We start from the raw sequence: 26,727 nt of genomic DNA, 5'->3' as shown, positions 1-26,727 counted from the left end.
AACTCCTCTCTTATATATGATGCCTCAAAACTCTATAATTAGCTAACACCATACAGGATAATGGAGTTACAAAATTTTTAATGAAAAAATAATGTAAATATTAATAAAATTAATCTTAATTGTATTAATATTAATTTTTTTAAATTTTTAATTTTATTATATATTAAAAAATAATTTTGTAACGCCATTATCATGTATGGTGTTAGCCAATTATAGAGTACTGACCCCTGTCTGATTTGTCTACCCTGTTATAATCTAATTCTCCCTCCCCCCTCGATCCTAGTTTAAATACTCTTCCAGCCTTCCCATTAACCTCTCCCCCAGCACAGCAGACCCCCTTCCATTTAGGTGCAGACCATCTCTAGCATATAGTTTGCACCCCAATGAAAAGTCAGCCCAGTGCTCTAGATACCCAAATCCTTCCCTCTTACACCAGGTCTTCAGCCATGCATTGAGTTCTCTAATCTCCCCCTGGCACAAGTAATATTTCAGAGAATATCACCTTGGAGGTCCTTCCCTTCAACTTGCAGCCTAGTTCTCTAAATTGATTCTTAAGGAGCCTCCACCTTCCATGTATTCTGTCATTGGTTCCAACATGAACCAAGACAGCTCAGATCATGCCCAGCCCCTCCCAGTAATTTATCAACCCGGTCCACCACATGCCAAACCTTGGCACCAGGGAGACAGCAAACCATTCAGTTGAGGCGATCCTGGCAACAAATTATTCTATCAGTCCTTCTGATTATAGAATCCCCTACTACCACCAGCTGTCTAGTCCTTCCTGCACTATCCTCACCACCCCTCCCAGATGGTCTCCCCCCCCGTGCTGTTAGGGATAGCAGTGACATCCAGGGCTGCCACCCCCACATCTTCATCCAACTTGGCAAATCTGTTTGGGTGCTCAAATCCAGCCCCTTCTCCCTCCACATCAATCCCATTAGCTACCTGCTCAGAGAGCAGAAGACCCCTTTCAAGGTTGTCAGTTCTGCCCAGTGTTGCAACTTGCCCCTCCAGATCTCTAACGTGAGGTTCCAGAAGGGCAACCCGCTCACATCTGTTGCAGCGGTATCCATCATGGAGCTGTTGCTCCATAGCTGTATACATGCGGCACACTGTGCACTGCACAAAACCTTCAACCCTGCTAACACTCATATCCCAGTTACAATATTAACAGGGAATATCAGTTGTCACTTACAGGTTAGTAGACTCCTGTTTTTTAACTCCACCCATCAAATGTCCACTTGGCCAAAAGGTCCGGCAAGAAAAATACAGGCAAGCTCAGAGTGAGCTCTACAGCAAGTTAAATAGGACCTGTATCACCTGTGACCAATTAACCCCTCCCCTTAATTAGCAGACTGAAGGAAGACAAGGAAAGCAAGAAAAAAAAATGCTATTTAAAAAGTGACAGAAAAAGGGATTTTAAAAAATAAATAAAAGCTTTTAGCAAGACCCAAAGAAGAAAATAAAACTACAAGCACCAGCAATCAAAATTAAAACTTTTTCAAATTTCCCACTCTTTTTAGCTATCAGCCAGCAAAAAATAATAATAAATGAAATAGTGTAACACAACAACTCCACTCAGTGCTCTTAGGAAACCAGTGTTCTACAACCGTTTTTTTGCAGAAACCATTTCCTCTAGTGCACCAATGTCTTCAAGAGCTCCAATGTGGCCGACCGATAGACTTGCTTTAACGTCTGAGTTAGATTATCTGTTATCCTGCATAGCCAAGAGTTTAAAGTTACCTTGCAGTTATTGCATTATAGCCTCTGCCCTAACCTCCACACCCTAAGTGACTCTAGGCGACTTAGCCATTATTCTAGCCAGTAAGTTCACGGTTGTCTTATGTTGCTCATTTCCTGTGGGGAAAGCTACAGTGTATGCGGACCTTACCAGAACCTAAGGTGGCACTCCTACTACATTGATATTCGAAACTGTATGTCAAAGTGTTCCGTGTTGTAATCTGTGATTTTTGAATACTCATATTCTCAATATATTTTACACCACGGTTTAAAGTCTCATTCCAGTGTGACCCTGAGGCACTAGCCAAAAAGTCATCAGTCTGTGTCTATTGATGTGCATGCCCGAGGTGTGAGAGGTGAAGAGGTCTATGCAGGGGCAGACTGACAACTCATGGGGCCCCCGGGCAAAAGGGGATCATGGGGCCCCTGTGTCCTTGCCCAAGCTCAAACAAGCCTATTAAAATGGTACCAGGGGCATCTCATGGGGCCTCCTACTGACCCCAGGCCCTCGGGCAGTGCCCAAGTTTCCAAATAGTCAGTCTGCCCTGGGTCTTTGTAAAGGTCAAGGTAAGAACAGAGGACCCAATACAACAGTAGCAGAAAATATATGCTTCAAAATATAGGAATATACAGCTAGCTTATGGGATGAAAACACAGCTGCCATTTACCTAAAATATCAAGACAGAAAATTTTAATTTAACATATAGGAATCATAAACACCCCGACAAACTACAGAGATTTGAGCATTTGCTAGTAAAACGTAGCTAGAGTATCTTGTCGGATGAACCATTGATGATGTGGTATGTATAGAGGCTTGTGGAGTAGAGTGATGGTGTTGTATCCCAATATGGAACAGAAAGGGTATTACCAGACTACTTGGAGAGAAGGACAAGTCCTGGTGTCTCCTAAGGCATGCCGATGATAAGTGACATCACTAGGGTTGGCGTCACCTGGTGCGGTAAAACAGTGTCACCACTGCCCCCCAATAATGTTTTACCACACTGCCACATCAGCATGGCTCTGCCCCCCCACAGCCTGCCACAGTGCTCTGTCCTGCCGCTACGGAGTGAAAGCAGGAGCAGGACAGAGAAGTAGAGACTGGGCAGGCTAGAGCATCAGGCTCTCTCCTGTCTGGCCTGCCATAGTGGCCTGCAGAGTGCTGGGCAGGCTAGTTTCAGGCTTGATAGTGCCCAGGGCAGCCATCAAAAATTTTGGAGCCCTTTACGCATCTTTAGGTCTGACCACCAACATTTCCCAGGGGCTGCCCACTGGCTGTCCCACTGAATTCGTCCACTAGCCATCCCACCTTCAGTCTACCCACTTTTATTTTAACACTCTTACAAGATAATATATGCAAATGAAACATGTATTCCAAGTCATCAGTGCTTTCAAGATTTAACAGTAGGGAATTATATTTTGGCCAAAGAGAAGCAAAGAGACAGCACCATACATTCAGCAAAGAGATGGCCCTGTCCAGTAGAGACATCCCCAAATATTCAGCAAAGAGACATCCCCATATATCTGCATTCCTGTTTGAACAGGCCCTAAAAGACACACATTAATGCAGCTCTGTATTCATTAATATAATCACTAATTTTTTTTTTTTTTTTTAAATGTAAGCAGTATAAATTCCTGGGAGAGGGAGAAGCAGCACAAGGAGCCAGTGAGGTGTGCTGCAGTGTTAATATGCTAACAGGGGGCAGGCTAGCAGGAGGAGAGGAGAGTAGAATAACAAAAATGAGCTAATCCTTCTGCTGCCTTTCTTTTCACTGTCTAGTCACAGGCTGAGGGAGGCACAAGACCTTTAGAAGGACTGCAACTAACTGCCCAGCCTATGTTCAAATGGGTGTTCATTTGTGTAGGTATGTAGTCCAACAGAGCCTTATACTTTTAATACCACCATCCTCCCCTTCCTCCTGGAGTCAGAAAATGTAAGCCCTTTTGTCTGGAGCTGCTTAGTCCTGCCTTCTCCTTCCATTAAAGATGAACTCCGGGCATAGCAAGTCATAGGGTGGCAGCACAAAGGAGCTGGCCTAGTGGAGGGAAAATGTAAACCATGCCCTGCCTACAACAGTTTGTAAACTGAAAAATCACTAACCTAAGGGGTCTGAATGACACCTTTCAAATGCCATGCAGATGGAGGCAAACCAAACAAAAGACAGAATACATTTTTATTATACTCCAGTGTGTTGTTTTATCCAGTCTCTGTATTTAGCTAATAAAGTGTAAACAGCTGGTGTTTTAGGTTCACAAATACCGCTCCCCCAGCTGACTATTCCCACCAGCATGTACTTGTTCTTCATTTTACAAATCAGTGGACCTCCTGAATCCCCCTGAAAAAAAAAAAAAAAGTCAAGCTGAACACAATAATATCATAGGCATATGGATTTGTAACACAGTAGTAATGTTCTCATAGCCAGGGTAAGTGGTTAAAGTGTAACAAACATCTTTTTTTGTTTTGCAAAATGTAGGGAAGCATTAAAACCTGTGTGAATTTATTGGAGTGTTTCATTGGGGAGATTTCAATAAGTATCCCCCCCATTGAAAGAGGTCCCATTTCCTCTTGGTCTGGTGGTTTAGGAATGTTCTGGCATGGTGAGAATGGTCACCAGGGCAAATATAAGTGAGTGAATCTCTCCAGTGGTGACATAGATAGGAATAAAAAAACCTAGTTAAATGTAGCACCCTCCTTGTTAGCTATTGGGAGCTAATTATTTTTTAGTTAGATGGTGGAGTAGCAGCCTGGGTGATAGAGGGTTAAATCTGGGTCAGGGCTGAGAGGCTTTGCAGATTAGCTCTCCGATACTTCCCACTGATCTAGAAGACTTGGAGAAGTCTCTAGAACTCAGTGGGCAGGGGTGAGGAGGAACTGATCTGCTTGGGGATTGGTCAGGATTCCTCAAGAGTGCAGGAGGCTTGGCATGGGGTAAGGACCGCAATTAAGAGTGATAGAGCCTGCTCAGAAGCAGGAGAGTTCGGGTGGAAGATATGAGAGCAGGAGCAAGGAGCCTGGGAGGGGGGGAGGAGGTCTCAGCCTCAACTGTCCCCTGAGAGAGGACAGCCTGGGAAGCAAGGAAGAAGCCAGCCCAGCATAAGGCCTGAAGACAGCCACCAACCCGTAAACTTTCAGGAAAGGACTGAGTAGGTAATCCCACACCCCTTGGGCCGGATAAGGGGAGAGAGCATCCTGGTGGGAAACCTGATTACCTTCATCTGGGACTGCTGATTTTGAAGTAGCAGATTATGGGTCCCCTTGCCAAGAGATTCCCTCAGGCAGCTGGGTGAAGAGGAGATTTCATCTGGGGTCTGAGGTGGTACACCTGGAGGGCTGGAGAGCTCTTCTGACCAAGAGACTGTCATCTAATGGACTTTTACATAATTGCTAAGGAGTTTGTCCTCAGTTTACATTTGCCCTGAGCATCCCACACACCCCTCAACCCATCCACGTTCAATACCCCAAATTTTTCCCTTCTCTATCCGAAACTAAAAAGAAAGGTTTTGACTATACAAATACTAAACCTGGCACCAATCTAAAGCCTAGTACGCACAATCAGAAAATCGGACATAAAAAATACCACTTTCGAAGCAATCCTATGATAATCTGATCATTGGTATACATCTTTCATCTAAAATTATTAGAAGGGACAAACACAAAAATGCTTTTCTTACGATACCAGATCATACGATTTTCATTTAATTAGTACAGCATTCGTCTGACAAAAAAAAAAAAAAAATATATATATATATATCGGAAGAGCAAGACCACGCATGCTCAGAAACGAAAGAACACATTACACCACTTCCGAAGTTCTATTCTGTTGTACAAGAAATTTTGTAACCTCTTCACTTTCAATATGAGACTAGCTAGCATGAAAAAAAACAACCAAATGAAAAAAAAAAAAAAAAAAAAAAAAAAAAAAAAAAAAAAAAAACACGATTATTCGTCCGATATTCTCTTCTTGTGTACCAGGCTTAATTCATAAAATGCCTTTGAGTAAACTGGTAACCATCACGGAGAGGCAGATTCCTAAGACATTGCGATTCAAAGCTTCTGGAATGTTTCCAAATACTTGAACTTTCAAATAACTCAACTGTATTAGACATTAGATGATCATTGCCTGGCTGATAGCAGACCACAATTTCCAACCTTCTAGAAACACCAGCAGTCATGTTTTATTTTTTGCCTTTTATGAACAAACTGGAACAAGTACTTAGATCAGGAGTTTTGTGCAACTGGACTTTAACTCTTTGACCTATTTCTGACATTTCTGTCATACATGTAAAAATCGGCATTTGCTAGAAAAGTACTTAATTTGTTCAATTTGTTAATGTCACAGTATTACAGTATTTGTGCAGCAGTTTTTCAAACAATTTTTTTAGGAAAAAATATACTTTCTATTTTGAATGAATTTTAGTGTACACAAACACAAAATACTACCCAATTGTTGTTAAAATATGAAAGATGATGTTATGCCAAGTAAATAGATAGCAAACACAACATCCCTTGTGATAGCATGGGCCATGACAGGTACAATTTATTATTATACAGGATTTATATAGTGCCAACAGTTTGCTCAGCACTTTACAATAGAAGGGAGACAGTACAATTACAATACATTTCAGTACAGAAGGTCTATTAGACCCCAGATCTCTCCTCTGGCACCCAAATCAGCAGATCAAACCAACCACAAGCCAGGAAACAAATAAACCAAAACTGGAAATGACTAAAACCTTGTCGCTTCCAGTTTCTGAAGTCACACAGTGGGAGGAACGGTGCCAGCTTTTCTCACGGTGTCCGGGGAAGCCAATGCCATCAGTTGCAGATTTACCAGGCTCCCTGGTCACTCGGGAGCCTGATAAAGGCGGCGGCAGCGCGTTGGGGGTGGGACCCTTCCGCTAGCAGCTGTATACAGTTAGGTCCATATATATTTGGACACAGGCATAAGTTTAGTTTTTTTAAGGTATTTACCAAAACATATTCAAGTTATAGTTATATAATGGATATGGGCTGAAAGTGCACACTCTCAGGTTTAATTTGATAATGTACCAAACTGTTGATTTGGCCACTCCCAATGTTGCTGCTATCTCTCTGATGAATTGGTTTCATTTTTTGAAGCTTTACAATGGTCTGTTTCACTTGCATGGACAGCTCCTTTGAACGCTTGATGTAGGTTCACAGCAATAGATTCCAAATGCAAATACCACACTTAGAATCAACTCCAGACCTTTTACCTGCCTAATTGATGAAGAAATAAGGAAGGAGTAGCCCACACTCGGCCATGAAACAGCTTTTGATTCAATTGTCCAATTACTTTTGGTCCCTTGAAAAAGGGGGGATGGCTACTCTTACGAGCTGTAATTGCTAAACCCTTCCTGCAATTTGGATGTACATACCCTCAAATTAAACCTGAGAGTATGCACTTTCAGCCTATACCCATTATATAACTATAGCTTGAATATGTTTTTGTAAATACCTGAAAAAAACCCTAAAAATTGTGCCTTTGTCCAAATATATATGGACACTTCAGGATTACTTTAACAAAGTGCAGAATCACTGGATCTAAGAAACAACAAGACCATGAATCCAGCTGCAGTCATGATCCCAGCATACCTGCTTCAATAAGAAGCCATATACAATACGTACTTATAGCGGTACTGAATCAGTTAAATCAGCTAAATGTATTCCAGGTGCATAAAAACAAAAAGGTGCAAAGTTTTATGGTTCATGTTCTTTAGAAAGAAGCCACAGCCCGACTAGGAAATCCTATGTTCTGCCAGTATGCTGCAGAATGGAATCCTTGATCTCTGTGTGAAAGCAGTGGTCTCTCTGCTTTTACACAGAGCTCCATGACATCGCTTTTACACAGAGCTCCATGACACTCCTGATGAGTCAGAGCTAGAGCTCCCCCCAATCAGCAGGGAGCATGAGCTTTTCTGATTGCAGAGCTATAGGTGTGACTCAGCAGGGGATGTGTTGGAGCTCTGCAGAGAGACCTCTGCTTCCACACAGTGTGCAAGGGTTATTCTCTACAGCATTCTGCCAGGGAACAGGCATTTCTACTTAGACTGTGGCTGCTTTCTAAGATAATCAACTGTAAGACTTTGCGCACATTTTGTTTTGATGTACCTGAAATTAATTTTGCAGAATTAAACTGAAAGTTTATTTGCACTTGAAATCTATATCTATGACAGTCTGGCAACTAGCATTTTCAGTTGCAGCAGTCAACGATAGTAAGTCTGTGGCTTTCTTTGGACTAAAGGAAATGTTCCTGGCAGTCATGTTAGCAGGAAGAGAAGATGAGCATTAGCAACATTTAATGTAATAATTTCGCACCAAACAAGATGAAGCGCCTGCTCCCCCTGCACACACGTTTCCCTCGGTTAGATCTTCCTTCCAGAATTTCATGCACTCTTCCTTAGACACCAGAGGAATCCTTGCTTGCTGTAGTACCTTAGCATACTGTGAACCTAAAAAAAGGGCACTTTATTATACCCAGCTTGAGTATTGTAGAAGGCAACACTATGATATCAGGAGGACAATGGGGCTGGATTTATCACCTGGTGATCCTGCCAGTAACTGTACTGTATCTTTGGAGAAGCAGCCCTGTCACCTTAGGAAAGGACTACAGAAACACATGCAGAGATAACTGGGAACAATGTAACTAACAGAAGTGCAGAACAGGCAAAGAGCATAGAAAGTTATCAGCCCATAAAATTTCTGGCAGGAACAACTTTTTTTTCCTTCTTTTCTATTTTTGTGCTTATTGAACAGACATAGGCATACACTCTCAGTGGTATATTTAACAGACAAACAGGGAGAAATATTGTCTTATCTTGGAGCTTTAACGTGTACATAAACCCCAACAATGAACAGATCATATTGTCTTAATACAAAAGCCATATGTATACATACTTGGATATTGGTGTGCTTTTTAGATTTCTTCTAGATCTGTTCAGTAATTCAGTGTGAAAAGCTTTGCCTCTATACAGGAACGTCCTGTAGTAAAGACCAGTCACTGATGCTTTGTCTGCTTGTGCAGGGTGACTGGTCTCGTCTCTGCCCCTTCCTGTAGTCAATAGCAGGAAGCCTACTATAGTAGGGGTCAGTAGGACAGTGGACCGTGTCTCTAATTTTTTTCTTCTTTTTTATTTTTTACAATTTTATTTATTTTTAGCAGTCTTGTTGGTGGGCTTTGGTGAAATATCAGGGGTCTACACCCCTGATGTCTCAATTTTGGAGACAGAGAAGGAAGATTGAAGACAGTCCTCAATCTTCATTTCTGTAACCTCAGCTGCACAGAATTAATGAACAGAAAAAGCTCTGTGCTGTCTCCTGTTCATTCACAAACTGAAGCTAGTAAACACAGTCGGTAGCAATCACTTACATTCATGTTCATTCAGAAAAGGAAGTGGCCAGCAAGTGACATTTACTGAACCCTTCCCCAATCTCCATGCTGAAACGATCCCCTGCAGCAGCAGCGGGAGAAGAGGGGAAGCTGGTAGCACTGCGAGAGGAGCACACGGAGGTGGGGCAGCAGAAGGAAGCAGAACATGGACAGGAGGAGCGGCGGATGTAGCATATACTGGAACCAATCTCTATTATTTTCCTCTTACAGCCACTGAATGCCGGCGGGAGGGAGGAGGAGGAGAAGCATGCTTTCAGCAGCTGCAGGAGGAAAATACAGGAATTGGTTCCAGTAAATGCCACCACTGCTGCTGGTTCGGCACAGGCTATGTGCAGCTTAGTGGTGATGGCATCAATATTTTTTACAAGGTTTGAAAAAGCATGTGGTGCACACACTGGGTCCCTTGAGGTTTTAAATATTTAAATGAAAGTACTTGTACATGGAGTTGTTTACCTTTCAAAACACCCCACCCTGCTGTCAGACATCCATTATCTGTAGGTTCTTCTTTATTCTCAGGTAAACATATTACACCAACTGATGCACCTAAAAAGAAAGTTGAAGGTTTTCTATCTCTAAAGTGTTGCTAAACCCACAACAGTAAAATCAGTCTGATTTGTATCCTCCTAGAGCAGAATGAAAACTCCACCTACAAGCTTTAACATGTGCTCTGCTAGACCCTGATAGAAGTCACAAGACGGCTATATATTGCTGATGAGAAAAGGTATTTAGCAGTTTATATTTACTAAAATATTTGCATTTCCATGTTGTGTGTACTGTGGGAGACCAGAAATAGTGAATGCAGGGTCCTGGGTTTAGTAACACTAACATTATCCTGCAAAATATTTGAGAAGTGTAGTTGTGATTCCCCATAGAAAAAAAGAGCACTCACATCTAGCAACAAAGATTTCATGTCAGAGACACTGAAGGTAAAATTGCCACACATTATGTCCACCATGTTATCGGGGTGTTGGAAACAGGAGTACCTTCTGAAAGTAGTGGGCTTCTGTGCAGGATCAGAAGTTGCATTCTACTTGAGAAAAAGAAAGTGTGGTGCACACAGAGTGATGCAGCATTCTGAAGCTGGAGCAGAGTTCAGAAGCCATGAGTGACGTAGAGTTCAGGGGTCAGGAGTAAATGGCACAGAGTTCAGGGGTAATTAGTGATGCAGAATTCAGGGGTTAATAGTAAATGCAGAGTTCAGGGGTTCAGTAGGAAGTGATGCAGAGTTCAGGGGTCAGTAGTGACACGAAGGTTAGGTAGTGACACAGAGTTCAGGGGGTTTAGTAGTAAGTTGCACAGAGTTCAGGGGTCAGCAGTAAGTGACACAAATGTTCAGTAGCAACTGACACAGAGTTCAGGAGTCAGTAGTAAGTGACAGAGTTCAGGGATCCCTAGTAAACGCAGAATTCAGGGGATTCCATACTAAGTGGCGCAGAATTCAAGGGGTTCCGTAGTAAGTGACGCAGAATTCAGACTCAAGATTAAGTGACAGAGTCCAGGGGTCAGTAGTAAGTGATGCAGAGTTCAGAGGTCAGTGACACCAAGTTTAGGGGTCAGTAGTGACACAGAGTTCAGAGATTGTAAGTGACGCAGAGTGCAGAAGTCAGTAGCAAGTGATGCAAAGGTTCAGTAGGGACACCGAGTTCAATGGTCAGTAGTAAATGAGGTGGAGTTCAGAGGTCAATAGTAAGTGAAACAGAATTCAGGTGTCAGTAGTAAGTGGACTGCTATCCCAAAATACAGTCACACAGCCCTTGCCTTACCATTCTATCCAAATGTAATAGCATGTCTTTCTCCACTTTTAGTCATCTTCTTTATTGCAACTGACAATTGCAACGGCAGCGAAGACATTAAAACTGGCATTTCCCCATTGTTGTGCAATGTGTGAGGGCACGGTTGCACCCCATCCTTGGAGCCAATGTGCACTGCACACAATGCACCCATTGAGGATATGCCACTGTATTGAGGGAATTGGGCCCCTTTGCTTCACTAGGCAAACTAATCTGCTCCGCACACTAGTTGAGGGGTTCTAACGGGTACACTTTGTAATCTCCAAAACAGAACCATTTCATAATGACCTTGAGCCTACCGACCTATTCTTTCAGCCAGTAGGGAACTATCTAGGCCTGGAAGCAGAAGACTCCGGACCCAGAAGATGGCAGTTGAGAGTTGTCACAGAAAGCAAGGTTAAACCTTTGAATGTGAACACTATGACAACTGTCAAGGGGTGTAGATAAGGGGGGGGGGTTTAGAGGGGTCTGAACCCCCTTCCCCAGAGGAGAGTTGCCAACTATCCCTGCAGGCCTCGAAATTTGAGCTGGGCAGTGAGAAGAACACAGCGGCTGGAACACTGTGGCAGTGGGAGGGAGCGGGGGCAGAAAGAAAACCGTTCTGTGCAGTGGTGGAGGCAGCGAGCAGTGCTGGGGCTAGGGGTGGTTGGGAGGGGTGGTGGTGGTTGTGGTGACAGGCAGCGATCTCCTGTATGTATATAAAAAATGCAGCGCTATCTGGTATTATTATGCTATAGGCAATTATGATGAAGAAAATCTTAAATGCAAATGAATAAAATAAATCACAGTCCAAAGAAAGTGCTCACTAATTCCCAGTGCAGATGGTAGAAATGCACACTAACCAGAAGCGTATTGGTAATACGCATATGTATAAAATATCCTGAAGATTCCCCTCTTTTCTGGTCTGGTCATGGGCAGGAGCTGGAAAAATGTGAAGATGAAGCGCCCTCGTGTGGAGAAGATGAGGTCTAGCAGGTCAGAGAAATCTTTACCAAGATGTAGTCCGCCCTCTCAGGAGCTGGTACAGAGATCACTCTGGGGCTGCAAAAATTGAAAAGGCTCCTTTTTTGTTCCTTTTCTTAACTAAACATTTTCATCATGTCCTGTTCTCTGGCAGGACAAGGTTTGGTTCATTAACCACATGGTGGGAATCAGCAAGCACTTTCTTTGGACTGTGATTTATTTTATTCATTTGAATTTAATATTTTATTTTTTCTTCATCATAATTGCCTATAGCATAATAATACCAGATAGTGCTGCATTTTTTATATATATATTCTTTGGGACTTTTTATATGGTTTTTCCTTTAATGCTCAGCTGCTAAATATTGAGAGCGCTCACTGCATTTGTATATTTACTCCGATCTCCTGTATGGCTCTCAATGAAGCAGCTGAAAGCCGCAGGAGGGAGAGGAGGAGATGCAGCTTCCAGCTGCTTCATTGAAAGCCATACAGGAGATCGCTGCCTGTCACCACAACCACCGCCCCTCCCACGCACCCCTAACTGCGGCGCTGCTTGCCGCCTCCACCACTGTACAAAATGGTTTTCTTTCTGCCCCCGCTCCCTCCCACCGCCTCTGTGTTCCCGCCACTGAGTTCTTCTCACTGCCCAGCCCCTCCCTACATCCTCTGCACCAATAGGAGAAGAGGGGAGAGAGGCTGGATCTGCTCTGTCTCCCCCCTGTGCCCGCCCACACTCCAGTCCATGCAGCTTCAGAGGAAGTGTGGGCGGGAAACTCAACACAGCAGCCGACAGTCACAGCTCTGATGCTTCTGAAGGAGTCATGGTGAGTTTGACCCAAACTTCCTTCCACCCCCCCCCTTCCATCTTTCTACCCCCCCCTTCCTTCCATCCATCCCTCCACCCACCCCTCCCTTTCTTCCACCCATCCCTCCACCCTCCCCTCCCTTCCTTCCACCCATCCCTCCACCCTCCCTTCCTTCCACCCTCCTTTACTTCCTTCCACCCATCCCCCCTCTCTTCCACCCACCCCTCCCTCCTCTTCTTCCTTCTACCCACCCACCTCCTCCTTCCTTCCACCCTTCCTACCATCCACCTCTTCTTTCCTTCCTTCCTTCTTTCCATCCATCCACCCCTTCCTTCCTTCCACCCATTTCTCTAACCTTTTGTTGTTTCTACAAGAGAGGAAGTAAAGGGAAATCTCCTGAATTGTACACAGCAAGGGAAAAAAACCTGACACAGTGGTACTGTAGCCAAATCTAAAAATCAAAAAAATTCAAAATAAAACAAACATTTTTGGCTTTAGCTATACACCAAAATATTTAAAACAAATGTCTGTTAAAATACAATATTTTCCCTTTAAAAATAAATATTTGTTACCCAGAACAAGAGGTGTCTCAAGCTCCAACAGGCGGAGGTCATGCTCAGGAGGAATATATTCAGTATCATAAAGATCGTGCGTAAAAGTACGTTTTACAAAGGCTTCTGTTTGTTCTTGCTGTGTCAGGTCAGTCACTCCCACAAACACTTTATCTGACCCAACTCTGCGAATACAAATTTGAAAAAAGTTATCTTCATGCTATTCAGAAGAAAGTTTTACAATTTCACATTACACATTGTCACATCTTTATCTTATATTATGAATCCAACACTATCTTCCTTTAGACTTAGACCATTCTTTTTTGGCATTCTAACTGACAAGAAGCACTTATGATGGTTTCCCGAGCCTGGCATCTTTACACAAATGCAGCCCCCTGAATTCTCATTACCACTTTTTCTCCCCATTTCTTTTCTATTATAAACAATATTGTATTCTTTTGGCACCCAGTAAAGCCCCGCTGGATCAAATTCCATACAGAACGTCATGCTCTGGAATAGAAAACTGGTGTTTGACTAAGTGTACTGCACTTTGCAATGTTGGACTACCTCTAACTTGTTTACCTGAATTCATTTAAACCTTTCTATAAAAATATTGAACAGAAATCAATGATAAATCACACCAAGCTCCAAAAATATGTATTAATGAGCAGAAAATGATGGAAATTGATGCAGAATGGTTTGTGAAGGCCCTGGCATGATGAGAAGATGAAACAGCAATGTGAGCCACTTCCTTTAAAAATCCTACCAGGGATACTAAGCCAGGAGGATGAGACCAAATGGTAATGGCAGTCAAGCTAAGGGTGCTCAAGCAGAAAATAAAAGCCAGAAACAGCATTTGGAGCAGCCTTTGGTCCCTTTCTTTCAGAAGCCTTTTTTGAAATCTGTAACACCAAAAATAACACTGAAATTCAGATTCAGCTATCAAAATCCATTGAATTAATTCTTAAAAAACATAATTCAAAATTTGCTTTCAGCTCTTCTCATGAGTGAAGGTTCTTTCACACCTAATGCAGTGAGCTGCAGTTGGATGCATTTTGGACTGCACTCCAAATGCATAGACAGTCCAAAATCCAGGCTATCCTATGGGCATAGTTCACACCATTGCAATGCAGAAAAGTATATCATGCTGCATTTTCCAAACATGCAAAAACACATGTGAACATACTGCAATGTATCACAGTACACATAGAAGCCCAAGGAAAGAAAGAAGAAGGAAGTGACCTCACAGATCAAATACAGATAGAAAAGCGTGCATCAACTGCAAGTAAATGGCACATCAAATGCATGCATAGGTACAAGGAAAAAACACACAGTTATGTGCAGTTTCTGGTGTGAATGTCCCCTTAGACATGCCATAGCATCATGTAGCTCCTGGAAAATAAGGTCTACAGAGATAAAGAACCATAATGTATCTTTTTTTACTTGAATCTGCAGTGCGCGGCAGTCACCAACCACATCTCATTAATGATTGTTGCCCCGCAGTAATGTTTTCCATTCTTGTTCTGGATTTGGGCTATCCATGGCCATGACCTCCAGGTGGCGGCCAGCCCTCCAACCACCCGCACCGTCCCTCTTTCATCTGTAACAATCTCAGGTATTGTGATGTGCCCACCTCTCAGAATAGGATCGATCAGTGACTTCCCACAGTTTCCTGAAAAATAATAAAATAAATGTATAAGCCAACTTTTTACTTGTTTAGCATTTTTGGATGTTAATCCACAGAGCAAAAGAGGTTATGCAATTAGGTCTTCCTGTTGGTGTGCCCAGTGGTTCCCTAATAATTGGATACATTGGCTACAATAAGGTCCATGCACCTCAAAGCACTTATAGACTACCTATAATTTGGGGTATTACGATCTGATAAGAGGCTGTGTGTGACATGGTGATGGAATTTAATGGTGACACTACAAGCTCAATATTCTTTTGAATGGGTTTTGGGGGGGGGGGGGGGGGTTTATTCGTATATTGTGTTATTGGACTCCTATATTGACTGCACTCCTGGCAGTGTAGCAAGACAGGCCCATAAATATGAGAGAGCTTGGCCAGCAGAGGAGTTGGGTGGAAGATTGAGTGCTGAAGTGTGCTGCTGTGTAGCCTGGTAGGGGTCCCCGGAGGAGGGGGGGGGGGTTCTGCCTCCAAGCTGGAGGCTGGAAGAGAAGGAAGCTGACAGAGGGAGCTCCACTGCCCTGCAGCCCACTGAGGAAGGAAAGCCTGCTAGCCTAGAAGGAAAATAATTCTGCTACAAATGCCTGAAAGCAGTTTATCCAAAGTTAAAGGACACAAAATTACAGTAAGTACCTCTACATCCACAGGACCTACAGGAGAGAGAGCTGCTATGTACTATACCCAACCAGTTCTCACTGGAACAGTGGTACAAGTCTGTTTCGGAATCTCTTGCTCCAGGATACTCTTCAAAGAGCTAGGTGGATGGGCAGTTTCTAGCTGGGGTCTGAAGAGGGGACCAAGTGCTCCTTACTGAGACTGTGTTATGGATTTTCCAAGAGATTGTTGCCACTCAGGAAGGGGTAGAGAGTACAGTCCAGTATCCTTCATTTTTGTGGAGAACTTAGGAAGTTTGTCCTCAGAGTATTGGTTTCAAGTCAAGTTGGGCATTCCATATACCCCTATACCCAAGTTGTTTCCCCTAAATAAAACAAAAACAAGCCCATGGACTGATTACGGACTCTGACTGAAAGTTGGAAAATGCATGTTGCCTGGCTATGCAGGTAATAAGGGGGGCCAGAAAACAGAGGCTCTCAAGGGGGGTAGCGCTACATCTAAATTAGATTTAGAGCAAATAATTCTACATTTATTATATTAAAAAAATTAAAACATTTTCACAGTAAAATTGTTTTTCGGTGTTTACTAAAAAAGACAAGGTATGAAAGGGAACTTTTGAGTGTACAAATATAGCAATCTCTTATTAATGCTAGGTCATCCCCCTATAAGAGGGTTTTTTTTTAGAATTGGACGGAGATGAATTCTGTTCCTGGGTGACTAATTTTTTCTACATTTTGGATCTGGTAAGGGAGGGTTATAACCACTTGTGTGAATTTTTTTAAGGTCAGTTTATTTATCGTAAGTACTAAACAAATCTAAGCAAGCCTAAAGCCTTAAAGGCCAAAACTAACCATTTTCCTTGGCAGTTTCCAGGGACCGCAGTGTTTCTGCAGTGCCATCATGATAATAGAGGTGAAACCCGCGTCTGGTCCCAGACGAATCAGTGTGAAAATGAAGTGTTAGGTGGCTTCCGCTGGATTGCAAGGTCAAATTGGAGACATTTCCACATAGAGTAACTAGAACAAGATAAATGTCATTATACCAGAAGAAGATGAATGGCGACCACCTATGCTGTACCTCAATATAGAAGATGTAAAGCCAAAGCTCTGTTGGTTCTGCACTCCTGTGACCTGTTTTCAGCTGACAGCGGGCTGAAGCGGACCAACATCACTCAGCCGGTCCAGGTTGGGGAAGGATCCTGACTTTAAAGTCAGGATCCACTCCAGAATCTGGAGTGGCACCAGGCTCAGCCTTTAAGCAATCTGCTGAGAGACTGAGCCAGCCGCTCCCTCCCCCTCCAGGGGTGAGGGTGCAGAACGGACAGCGGTGACTGATAGTCACCACTCTCTGCTCAAAGCAGCTGTGGCAACTCAGCGACCAGTGGTCATTTGAACGCTGAGTTCTCACATTTAGAGCTGGCAGGGGACAGATGCAGTATTGGACCGATGCTGCATCCACCTAGGTAAGTATCATTTGGGATAATGAAAAAAAAAAAAAAAAACTTCTCTTTAAAAGTTGAAATCGTTAATAGATAAAAAAAAAAAAAAAAAAAGATTTAAAAATGCAAGCAGTGCAAATATATGAACTTGACATACTGTAGTATCAGCATCTCTCAGTCCCTGTACAGCAGAGTCCAGAGAGGGAGAAGCAGCACAATGAGACAATCAACTATGCTGCAGCACAAAAGGCAAGTTGATAGGAGGAGATAGCAGTGCGTATTGGAGGCTCAAAATAAGATAGGAAATCTGACCAAAACTAGAGGAACTCACCTTAGCTACCACCACAATAGTTATCCCCTTTGGATACTTTACAGTACCTTCACTTCTTGTTCTGATAAGTTATATATTGGGTTTTCCTTCAGTTTTTATCTTGATGACAGTGGTCATCAGGACATACAGAGAGGGTGAATCTAACCAATAAGGACATAGACAGCAATAAAAAATGTGGGAGAGCGTCTTACCTCTCTAAGACTAAAAAAATATAGCCCATTTACAAAGATTCTGGACCAGGGGCGGACTGACCATTTGGAAACTCGGGCACTGCCCGAGGGCCTGGGGTCAGTAGGGGGCCCCATGACCTGCCCCTAGTACCTTTTTCTTAGGCTTTTTTGAGTTTGGGCAAGGACACAGGGGCCCCATGATCCCCTATTGCCCGGGGGCCCCATGTTCTGGACACACACCTTCAGAAGCGTTTACCGTGTCTGATCCGTCTAGATTGGATGGGCTTCATTCCCAGGTGCAAGGCTCGGGACAAGATTAAAGTACTGAATCTGATTCATCAGGCCAATTTCTCAGCTACCCCTTGTGTCTTCCTTGCGACCTATGCGGAGAAAGCTTTTGGTAAACTGGCAGTTTATGTTTACCATTCTGCTCCATGTTGGTGTCAGTTAAAGCGAATAGGACCATTTCAGAACCTTTTTTCCCCATTTCTAACGGCACAAGGCAGAGCTGCCTCCTTTCCTCACTCCTCTTTGCCTCAGCCCTTTTTGCTGCATGGTCAGATGAAATGTGGACATTACTGACCTGTGAGTGGGTTCCACTCAACATAAGGTCTCCACCAACGCGAATGGTATACTTTTTTCGCTAACTAACTCAGTCATCTTGCTACCCAATATCCTCAATGAGTTTGAAATTTATGGCACTCTGTCCCATCTGAAAATTAACTTCTCAAAATCAGGGGCGAATTGACCCTAATGCTTGAACTGCTCTATCACTCCATTCCACATTGCCAGTGCTCCTCTTACCCATCTCTCCACTCCCCCCCCCACCCCCTTTTTTTCCCTTCTTTCTCCCCTCCAGGAACCTCTAGCCTATTCGTTTTCCCAGATATGCACCATAATACCTAAGAAAATGAGTACTTCAAGCATTTTTCTACCTTCTGTGTTTAACGGTATTGTAGAACCGATGTCCCTGAATTCCATCTTGATAAATCTTTGGTTAACTTTTGAATATCTATATAAAGCGATACCTTGTGTCGGTGATGTAGATCTTCAACTGTTCTGTTAAGTATTGGGTCATGTTTTTACCCTGTCAAGTCAATAATTTTCCATTTTATGGGTTATTTATTGTGCCCTTGTTACCGTTATTGAATGCTTGGTACTCTATACATAAATTTTATTTGCAAAAAAAAAAAAAAGTTTTTCCTTGAAGCACGTAAAGGAAAAGAACCTCACACATCTGGATGAGAGTTGATATCCCCTCATTTAGTCCGGATAGTTACACTTCAGTATAAAATTGGTACTAGGGAAGAAGTCTGAAGGTTCTCACTTATCCAGGTCATTGTATAGTTAGTACTGATTATTACCATAACTAAACAAGTTTAATTAAATGTGAATAGACATTTCACCACTCATCCAAGTGACTTCTTCAGTTCAAATGAGTTTTGGGAACACTACCCAGCATTTATAGCTACATTGGTAAGTCAGTCACAAGTAATCCAATTACTGTGCCCTTTCGAAAAGTGTTGACACACATCTACCTTTAACATCCCCTATAAAACACATACTCAATAAATGTGTTCTATTGTTGGCTCCATCATAAATATTCAGAGCATCCGAGGTGCAGTTTGGAGACTCCTCCAAGGCCAGATCTATGATGAGAACCTGTAGCCGCTGGCCAGAGGACGAGTTGAAAGTCCACCAGCAATTTAGGCCATTCATGTAGGTTAATGGATAGCCAGGAGATTTGAGATCACCGGACCCAGCTGAGAGGACCTTTATGCTTGGACAACCTAGAGATACAAGTAGATGCAGTTGTGACAAGTTTGTAAACTTAACCTTTGTGCCATTCCAAGGCTTTAAAATACATTTTTAACTCTATTTATTTGAAATATAATGGATGTTAACTGAAAAGTGTCCCTTAGATGGACTTACCAGACTGGCCCCCAACTCTCTGCACCGATTCTACAAACAAGAAAAACAGATTAGTAAAGTCATGTGGGCATTAAAGTGATATTGAAGCCACTTTTTTTTTAATGATACCGATAGCTGGACTTAAATGATCTTTGTTGTGTTACACTATTTGATTATTATTTCTCTGTGACCATCACTTGTTTATTATGGCTCTGTGTCTTTAAGCTGTCTCCTGTCTAAGCTGAACTCTCTCACCGTACCTATGTATAACCCCCTCCCCTCTCTGTAGTCATTCCACTGTATCCTGTCTACCTGTATGCATCTTTCCATGAGCCTTACAACATTAACATTTTTCTACCTATGATTATCCTCTGTTAAAATGGAACATTCAAATAGTTTTCCTCATCCGACTTCTTCAACATGTGAGATTATTTATTGAGTTAAACTGTCTGACCTGATGCAAGAGATAGATTCAACACCACGTGGTATAGCTGTATACATCGCTGGAAATAGAAGTTTATGGTCTTGTAGTTGAGTCAAAACAATCTTGCTTTTTTCCCCCCCCAATCTTTCTCCTTTGTGATTTCTGCTCATACACTCCCCTGGCTGTGCGGTCCAATTTCACGTATGTGGGTATCCCCTGTGCCTGCCGGACCAATATTTGGTTGAACTACAAGCTTACATGAAGCTGCTGCCAATGCCGCCTACCCCCCCCCCCCCACACACACACACACGTAGAGCGAAAGAGACAAGGCCAAAGCTTGAGAGCCATTATGAATCGCCACTGTGGAGGTGGACAGGCATGACTTTGGTTCTGTGTCTCCGACACTGCCCATTTCTGCTGCATTGGGAGCAGCTGCACATAAGCTTGTAGTTCAAAATGGGCATGATATAGAGACTCCATTATGTCCCAGCAGGAACAAGGGGCACCCACATACCTGAAGCCATGCAGCGTTGCTGGGGGACAGTATGAAGAGCAAGGACAGAAGGGAAAAAGTGAAAAAAACATTATTACAGCGGGTAAGCATTAGTACCCTAGGACAGAAATTTGTTCCTGGCAGGATCAGCAGGTAAAAATAGGGTGGAAAAAATGCAGCCTGGATAAAGAAATGCAGCCACTACATCTATGGACTGCTATGTTGCAACATATTACATTTTTGTTTTTGGAGTTGAATCAGTCACCTACCAATAATGTCGATAGATTCAAAGCAGAACTCCAGTTTTGATTTTTTTACACTAATCTTTGCTGGGGGTCCTGACTCCAATTATTTTCCTCTGCATGCAGAGCACCTTTGTATATTCTCAAGCAATAGCCTTGTAGAAACTTCCAGGTGTGACACTGTGTCATGGCCAGCTATCTTTTAACATGCCCAGTAGTTCTCAGTACTAAAAGGCATGATGTAATGATGTAGCTGCCGAAGTCAGTGGCCTTTAATATTGGTCAAAATGGCACAATGACAAGGACCAAAACAGCTTGAACTGCACACATACTGTAGTCCTTGCATCACCACTGCACCTTGTCCACCACCATGCCACAGGTTGGGGACGAATGGGACTGCATTGTGCCAGCTGCATTTCATACATTTAGAATAGAGTGTACATTGTCTGGGGGGGGGGGGGGGATTACTTTGCAGTCTAGAGGTTTGATTTAAATTCTCCGGTCTCTCTGGCAGGGTCAGTTGGTCTTTAACTTGGTTGTTCCTTTCTAGAACAGATCCAAAAAAGGAAAATATTACAATGTAATCAAGCCACAGTAACACAAGCATTCTCTCTCCATTATGTCACTCCACCTTTGAACCTGTTACGATTTACCTTGTTGAGTATCTTCTATCCACCTCAAGAAAGAACGAACTCTGGCATACACTCCTGGCTTCCGGGGCCTAGCACATCCAACACCCCAACTGACAATACCATAAACCACATAGGAGTTGTTATTACGGCAGACCAACGGACCGCCAGAGTCTCCCTGGAATGACAGTGTTCAGGATTATTCAATAGAGCAGAAGATATAGAGCAGTACCCCAAATCAATCACAATTTGCCTCTCACTGATCCAATTTAAATCTGGATACTAGGGGTTACTGTGCTTTGCACAGCATTGTTTCGTTGATTTTTCACTGCTTTATTGAGTAAGCCCAGGTCAATTTAATATAGATATGAACTCAATCTCTAAAATATTAATTGAAAATAACTTTTAAAAATTATTTTAACATGTTAATCTTTTTACACTGTAGCTTTCATTAAAATAATACCTGGTGATCTTGCCATGAAGGTCCTTGTCCAGGCACTTCCTGTTATAGAGTGACAACTGTCTCCCAATTGCTCTTGTGCATGATCCGCCATTGTCACTATAAGCAACATGACATGACAAAGTACACAGTACTTACGTCCAAGTTAGGATTCTACTTTAAAGCCCTATTTTCCTTTTTTTACATTCATTCAATGAGAAGCTTCCCTTGTACTGGCAATTATCTATTATTACATTGCTTTAGCAATAGAAATGTCATCCAGTTGGGGTTTAGTTTAACTAAAAAAATATTTTTAGAATGTTTCACTACATAAAATGTATTGGGCAGTTGTGCACACTAGTGGAGCACCCCAAGGTACAGGAATATGGTTGTAGAAAAGATGTTTAAATACGATCAATCCTATGTAAGTGTTTTGCTGTGCATATAGCGGTTTGACTTCAATGGCATGACTTCATGTTAAGTGCAGTATGCTAATACATCATTGTCACACATTCAGATTTATTATCTTTCACTGATATCACAGTACTCCCCCTTGACAATGCCATTATCGGTTTTTCTCTTCAGAAGAACTGTAGCAGTTTTATTCAGGTATCATTCAAGATCATTACCTACTTACTGGAATGAGATCATAGAGGCTTAGCATTCATACAATCATATATACCCTGTACCTGTGCTGTTTTTGATTGTGCTCACGAATGTCAGACACAGATCAACCACTGATTTAGCTCCTTAACCACTGTAATTGTAGTCTGATCACTGGGTGAAAGACTTCAGAAATGCTTCCTCCTACATGCAGCAGACTGGTGGCATCATCTCAGCCTACGTAAATTAACATGGCTGGAGCACAAGGATGGCTTTTAGTGATAAAGGTGGAGAAAAATGATACTGCTGCTGTATACTTTGACACGTCAGGAATTTATTCATGCAGACTTGTAAAGTCACTGAAAGTTCTGCTTTAAAGGATAAAATCACTTTTTAGACACAAATAAAAAAATGATAATTTTTTTGCAGGTAAAAAAAAAAAGTGCATTTATTATTTTTGTCTGCAGGAGCCTGGAAAGGATTGCGCCAGCAATCAGTAGGTCGCTGATGTCCTGCAGGTCTCCTGCAGACCTGTCAGAATATCTGCATGCCGTATGGGATGTACGAGCAAGCATATATTCTGACAGGAAGCTTCAATGAACTACCACAGCGCTCCACAGCACCAAGGTAGTTCATTGAAAACTACAAACCAACATCCGCTAAGGATGTCGGGACTTGCAGTTCATTCATTCATGGAAGTCCGTGAATGAATGATGTGGATGTGTTCGCAGAGCCCTGCATGGCCTTCAAATTTGACAGATAGTACAGGGAGAAGTCTCCTCTTACCATCTGTCAGAGGGAGGGGGGGCAGCATGCAGCGGCTGCGTCTATGGGAACAGGTTACATCTTCCACCTTAAAAACAGGTGGAACATGTAGCATGTTCCCAAAGGTGAACTTACCCTTTAATTAATGCACTTGGTCCAGACACAGTATTGATAATCTTCTCACCTTGCAGGCATCCTTTCCTTCAGAGTCTGGAAACCCTGCGCAGATCATGCGCTCTGAAATCCTCCCAGCATGGTAGGTAGTATTACAGACTTCAGCATTGAGGATGGGTACCTGTAGCTGTTGCAGGCGTCTGGAAAGCCCCCCAACTAGATACAAACAAGAGAACAACCTGAAAGTGGAGACTGGAAGTAAAGAGCTTTGTTTACACTGACATAAGTGATGCAAGTAGGGGATGCATCCTACCAGCATCTATCTGTAACCAAAATATTGTTTTTGGCTGACAGTCCCTTTAAATTCCCATAGCTATAGTAATAGTACTGTAATCATTTCAAACTGGAAAGCTCTATGTCAGTCATTCTGTAGGCAGTCACCTTCTCTTGTGTTGCCCCAACCTGTGACCACACATAGGGAGGAAGGCTCGAGGGGTTCATCCATTCTGGGCAGACAGATTGGACGCACAAAGTCATTGAACACAAAGGGCTCTTCCACACGAAGCAAACCAACATCGTAGTCAAAGGTGAAGAGGTCAAAGTTTTCATGAGCTGTGATTGCCAGCACATTCCGTCTCTGAAGGTGGAAAAGAGAAAATGTGAAAATGCTTGCAATGGAACACCATACAGTTTTTGTTGAGCTGTCTTTGGTTCCACCATGACTGTCAGGGTTTTACTGTCAACTGAGCTTCCAGTCCCCCTCTCTGGAGAGCATTCTCTGTAGATCTGTATGGTGAATCCTGCAGGGGTCAATGACCTCATTACGGTACCTACGGTAAGGTTATAGATGAGCAAATTCACCTGTTTGGTCAGCAAAGATTCATATGAAATACGTGACTATTAGACATGTGCATGCCACAAATTCTCATGTTTCGGATGTATTTCTGGCCAGGATTGTGAGGAAGATGGAGGTCCTTGTCCCCCCCATGTCAGGGGCATGTGGCTCAATATGGTTCAGGAGGCTGTGACCACTTGCTTGTGTCCCCTCTTTTCTGGCCTACCGGGCTGCTACTGCGATAAAGGCCTGGTATGAATTTTGGGGGGACCCAACGCCAGTTTTTGGCATGGGGTTCACCTCTAAATCCTTACCAGATGTGAAAGGTCCCCCATGATTTTTTCTTTAAATTTTTTTTTTTTTTTTTAATGCCGACATGTGAATCAGCAGCAGCAGCCTTCTCCTTAACCAGCTATTCACAATGAATCTGAATTAAGCAAAACGCATTTGTTAATTTCGATATAACTATTTCGGATTGTTAACATTCATTACCATGTCAATTCGGAAATTCGGATACATTTGAATCTCCAAAAATACAAATTTTGTCTGAATAACTAATCGCATCCTGTGTATGTTCTGTGTTTTTACTGAATGAAGAAAGGGTCCTTTTGGACCCCTGACAAGTTCACTTGAGGTGGAGCATGGGCTTAAGGCCAATTTCAACTGAACTCTGGTCAGCAGTGACAAGGAACCAATTGGCATCAATTTTATTTTAGGTGCAAAATGTTATTGATCAAAAGAATTATTGGGCAGGATTCCCCACCCACTAAGATATCATTACTGTAATATAGTATTGCCATTCTTCAATAAGTTTGACAGTTCCATATTTGGGCAATGATGCCACAGGACCATTATTCTCTGACCATTCTGAGGAATAGGGCTCCCATAAATGGCAGCCAGCAGAAGTAATCAGTTGAGTGGCTCAGAGGATCCGTTACCACATCATAAAGAAAGGAAACAATTTGCCCAGGAGGATTGGGACATCAGGAAAACATCTTCTCAGTGAACATCACTCCAATGCATATCCAGTTCTAGACAACAAAAATTAATTTCTCACCAAGTATGGTGTAACTGGCCCATTAATGGATAGCCAATAAAAATGCCAGAGGGACCAAAAGTAAAGTCAACTCTGTTCCTGTTTTTTCAAAAGAATAACTAAATTGTGAAAGGGGAATTAAACTGTTTGATGCAAAGCAAATAAAACTATACTTGACTGTGCTGTTGCCTACACTGACAAATTTTAGCAGGGTTAAAGATGGTTTATATAAAGATCTCTGGTTTTGACACTTCTAGGAGTGCCGGATGTCAGCATCTGCTGTTGCGCATTTCAGTTCCTTCCACTGGTCCACGTGTCCTGTAATGATGTAGGGGCTGATGTAGGAAACCGTAGCAAACAGTAGGGGATGCCTGCATCCAACACTTCCAGATGTGCCAAATGTAGAAGATCTTTCAGTAAGAATCTTTTAAGCCCAGAATTATTTGTCAGGACAGGTAAGTATTGCTTGTCTGCAGTAAAGACTATTTCCGCTTTTGAAAAAAGTGAAAGAGGTGCTTCTAGCTCACAGATAAACATAGGCTGTCCTGGGGAGAGAAGTGGGAGGTCATGGACAGCAGTAAAGTCCCCCAGGACAATAAAAAGTATTACCTAGATTACCAAAAATGTACAAAAATTGAATGAAGTTGCACAGCAAACTAGTAAAATCAAAATGGCCTTCCTGCATGAAATAAAATAAAATTAAAAAAAAAAAGAAGCCGACCTGTTGACTTGATTCGTTTAGAAATCGGTCATGGATGCCACCATTTATCACATATAGGGAGGGATCAGGGGACCTGCGCCAGTATCAGCAAGAAAATAAAAAAACAAAAAAAAAACAAAACACTGAATTAGTTACTCGCTCGGAGGCATCTTTTGCTTTCATATTTTAACACAAATGAAATTGTTCCATTACAGTCTTTTCATTTTCAATTGTCTTACTAAGAGGTTTTTTTTTCATAACCTTAACAAGTTAATGATAAACAAACTTGTATCTATTTGTAGATTGGTATTGTATTGGTTGTATAGCTATGTGGAGGCTGCCAAATTTGTTTGTCACCTAGGCATACAGTTTTATACAGTGACTGTACTTTGCTTTTTCTCTGTCCCAGTACACATTTGTAAAGGTCAGGTTGATTCAACTGAACACAATATATAGTCTGTCTTTAATGCTGGCCATATATGTAGAATCAGGATTGTTCAATTCCAATTGACTGAGCACAGGGCTTCCAAAAACAAAAAACACAGACACTGCTACATAGATATTCATTTTACAGGTTAAAAATGTATTTAAAGACAATATTTTTCAGTTTTGGATAGAGTGGGGAAGAGTTAGAACAGTCAGTACTTTTATTATGTTCTGTGATTTACTCTCTTTGTTTTTGTGACCATTGTCACTGGGACACAGAAATAATGAAAAACTAAAAAAAAAAAAAAAATACACTTATCACTTACTGAACTAAAAATTACACTTATCTCCTGAACAAGAGTGGAGTGGAAATCCAAAACTGTATACTTGTCACTGAGACAGGAGATCAGGAAAAATACTTCTGTGGGGGCACCTGTTTCAATGACAACTTCCTAAGAGGGGATTTCTCCTTGTCCTGAAGAAATTTTCACATATATCCTGCTGGGTCTCTGAGGCAGGAAGTGAAGAGAATCACAGACATAAAAATAAGAAGCTTGGCTTTAAAAGGATAAAGTTTACCTTTTAGTAAAATATAATAAATGCACATTTTTTTCC

General features: G+C 42.2%; 1 protein-coding gene across 1 annotated transcript in view; it reads right to left on the bottom strand.

Moving 5' to 3' along the window:
• Positions 1 to 3,914: 3,914 nt before the first annotated feature.
• Positions 3,915 to 26,727, bottom strand: part of OVCH1 (ovochymase 1) — a 58,562-nt gene continuing 35,749 nt past the window's right edge. Inside the window, exons 18-30 of the mRNA XM_089671679.1 lie at positions 25,708 to 25,780; positions 23,557 to 23,752; positions 23,186 to 23,331; positions 21,219 to 21,372; positions 21,034 to 21,111; positions 19,453 to 19,457; positions 19,061 to 19,349; positions 16,408 to 16,572; positions 14,699 to 14,927; positions 13,277 to 13,440; positions 9,600 to 9,689; positions 8,075 to 8,208; positions 3,915 to 4,073 (exon numbers count right to left, since the gene is read on the bottom strand). Coding sequence (XP_089527805.1) covers positions 3,915 to 4,073; positions 8,075 to 8,208; positions 9,600 to 9,689; positions 13,277 to 13,440; positions 14,699 to 14,927; positions 16,408 to 16,572; positions 19,061 to 19,349; positions 19,453 to 19,457; positions 21,034 to 21,111; positions 21,219 to 21,372; positions 23,186 to 23,331; positions 23,557 to 23,752; positions 25,708 to 25,780 — 1,882 coding nt within the window. The remainder of the gene's footprint in view (positions 4,074 to 8,074; positions 8,209 to 9,599; positions 9,690 to 13,276; positions 13,441 to 14,698; positions 14,928 to 16,407; positions 16,573 to 19,060; positions 19,350 to 19,452; positions 19,458 to 21,033; positions 21,112 to 21,218; positions 21,373 to 23,185; positions 23,332 to 23,556; positions 23,753 to 25,707; positions 25,781 to 26,727) is intronic.

This window comes from Staurois parvus, unplaced genomic scaffold (genome assembly GCF_062004578.1).
Source record: "Staurois parvus isolate SC_StPar_1 unplaced genomic scaffold, SC_StPar_1.0 ptg000114l, whole genome shotgun sequence".
In the NCBI taxonomy this organism is placed as follows: Eukaryota; Metazoa; Chordata; class Amphibia; order Anura; family Ranidae; genus Staurois; species Staurois parvus.
The sequence above is the reverse complement of the archived record's forward strand: the minus strand, read 5'-3'. Positions and strand labels throughout refer to the sequence as shown.